General features: G+C 43.6%; 2 protein-coding genes across 2 annotated transcripts; both read right to left on the minus strand.

Moving 5' to 3' along the window:
* Positions 1-531: 531 nt before the first annotated feature.
* On the minus strand, positions 532-1,287 carry LOC147012647 (general transcription factor II-I repeat domain-containing protein 2B-like). Its single transcript, XM_085855744.1, has one exon. The coding sequence runs from the start codon at positions 1,285-1,287 to the stop codon at positions 532-534; it is 756 nt and encodes a 251-aa protein (XP_085711870.1).
* Positions 1,288-1,312: 25 nt separating this feature from the next.
* On the minus strand, positions 1,313-2,326 carry LOC147012648 (general transcription factor II-I repeat domain-containing protein 2-like). Its single transcript, XM_085855745.1, has one exon. The coding sequence runs from the start codon at positions 2,324-2,326 to the stop codon at positions 1,313-1,315; it is 1,014 nt and encodes a 337-aa protein (XP_085711871.1).
* Positions 2,327-2,667: the final 341 nt, after the last annotated feature.

A 2,667-nucleotide genomic window follows, 5' to 3' on the forward strand; every position in this document is an offset into this window, starting at 1 on the left:
GTATGATCCGCATAGTGATTTGGCACATGTTTTACGCCGGACGCCCTTCCTGACGCCCTTCCTGACGCAACCCTGGTTTCCTCTTACGACACAGGGATATGGTACACCTATTTTAACCGGGGTATACACCGGCCCAGTACACTGGTACTCACTTCGCCGACCTCGGAAGGATGACAGGCTGAGTCAACCCCCTGGTGTATTAATTCAGTGGCCCAACGGGGCTTGAACTCAGGACCTTTTGGATCCCAAGCTGCTGCCCGAACCACTGCGCCAACACCAGGCTCGTTTCGTATATATATATATATATATATATATATATATATATATATATATATATATATATATATATATATATATATATATATATATATATACATACATAATACATACATACATACATACATACATACATACATACATACACTGTATATATTAGGGGTGGGGAAACTTTTTCCTGTCAAGGGCCATTTCGATTTTTAGAACATCTTTCGAGGTTCATGCAAAATTATTGAACACATATATCGGACTCACCTAATGCGATGGCTGGAACTGTTTCTCTTTGGCGAGGGGTTTGGTGTCAGGTGGTAGTGATGATGATGCTACTCGCAGCTGGTTTTGCAGGTTTGGGTCAGTCAGTCTTGAGCGGAACCGAGTCTTTGCAAGAGTCAGTTTTGCAAAGAACTGCTCACAGCTGTAGGTCGTCCCAAACATTGATGCAAACTTCAGTGCATGTCCCCTCAGAATGGAAAAATCCTCAGCACGTACATACAGTTTGTAGAACTCGAGGAAAGGGAGGTTGTTGTACCGAGCTTTGAGCTCGTCATTGCTTTGCAGCTCAATGATTTCGTGTTGTCGGTTGTCAGGCACATCAGCTGGTTCTACATTAAATGGCATGGCAAATATGTTCAGTTCCCTTTGTTTACTTTTCATGTCCTGGAACCTCTCTCCAAATGCCTGGAGGAGTTTTGCACACTCAGCAGCGTATTCAGATGTCACAGCAGGCTTTTGTTCTTGCAGAGTGGGAAAGTGGACAGCGTTTCCCCTTTCCAGTTGCACGTGCCACAGCTTTATTTTAGCTTCAAATGATTTCACATTTGATTGCAGAGAGCTGAGCATCTGGTTGGGACCTTGGAGCTTGACGTTCAGCTCTGACAGGTACTTGGTAATGTCCACCATGAAGCCCAAATCACACAGCCACTTGCTATCACTCAGTTCCATGACAGGTTTCCCCTTCATCTCCATGAACTGTTTCACTTCTTCTCTCGGTGAGTAATACCGTATGAGCATATTTCCGCAACTCAGCCACCGCACCTCACAGTGGTAAACCAGATCTCTGTACTCTGACTAGTTCACTCAGTAGCTCCTTGAACTGGTGGCTGTTAAACCCTCTACTTTTGATGACATTTATGGTGGAAACGACAGTTGTCATCACATTTTTGAGCTTCAGGGACTGTGCACACAGATTCTCTTGGTGTATGATACAGTGGCATACAACTAACTCACTTGGATCAAGACTGAGACGACTCGTTTCTCTTTTGACCAATGCAGTCAATCCCTTTTGCATGCCAACCATGGCTGGGGCTCCATCCGTGGCCAGGCCACTTAACTTGTCAAACTGCAGTTCGAATTTGTTCATAGCCAAAACAACTTGCTCAAACAAAACCTCACCTTTGGTGGTGCCATGCATGGCTTGCAAAGACAGTAACTCCTCGCTCATATCAAACTCAGCTGTAATCCCCCGCACAAAAATGGCTAGTTGGGCGGTGTTTGTTATGTCCGTTGTCTCATCGCAGGCCAGAGAGAAAAACTGGAAATCTCTTGCGGTGTCCTTCAGTGTTTTCTCAATATCTTGTGCCATTTCAGTAATCCGATCTGAGAGAGTTCTTCGAGACAAATTGACACTTTGGAACAATTTTACTTTGTCCGGTGCGAGCAGCTCCGCAGCGGCAACAAGGCACTCCTTCACCAATTCTCCTTCTGAATGCGGCATCAGCTTCTTAGCGATTAGCTCACTCACTACAAAACTAGCATGCGTGGTGTTGTCTCGGTCAGATTGTGGTCTTATGAAGACTGCTTGTTGAGCACCAAAACTCCGCCGAAGAGCGTTAACTTTATCCAAGCGCATTTGTCCTTTCAACTCGTCCAGTTTAGCATGTTTCGAGCTGTAATGACGCTCGAGGTTGGACTTTTTCATCACCGAGAGCGCTTCCCGACAAACTAGGCAGACTGGCTTGCCTTTTACTTCCACAAAGAAGTAATCGTTTGCCCATTTCTCTTGGAAAGTGCGACATTCCGCATCTACCTTTCTTTTCTTGTTAGTCGCCATGTTTGCATATACTGAATGAAATGATGACACATGAGATTACGCGATCACACATTACGTTAGGCACGTGCTGCTTTCACTGACCCTGAACGTGAAACAGACAAATGACAGCTGTCCATTTTTAGCTGTCCATTAAATTAATTTTTTTAGGAAAAAATAACACTGAACAACAAATTTCAAAAAAATTTTTTTACTGGAGATGTGTAAAGTGATTAAGACTAATTTGGGTATGCTGATTTCAAAAATCATAACCGTTTTGCTGTATCACGTCAGGATTTTCAGGAACAGAAATATTCCCATTGCCTAGAAGTCAGGATTTCAATGAAATTTACATATGTCTTTAA

The sequence above is a fragment of the Eptatretus burgeri genome, chromosome 14 (genome assembly GCF_056783735.1).
Source record: "Eptatretus burgeri isolate ZD-2024b chromosome 14, Ebu_testis_v1, whole genome shotgun sequence".
Lineage (NCBI taxonomy): Eukaryota > Metazoa > Chordata > Myxini > Myxiniformes > Myxinidae > Eptatretus > Eptatretus burgeri.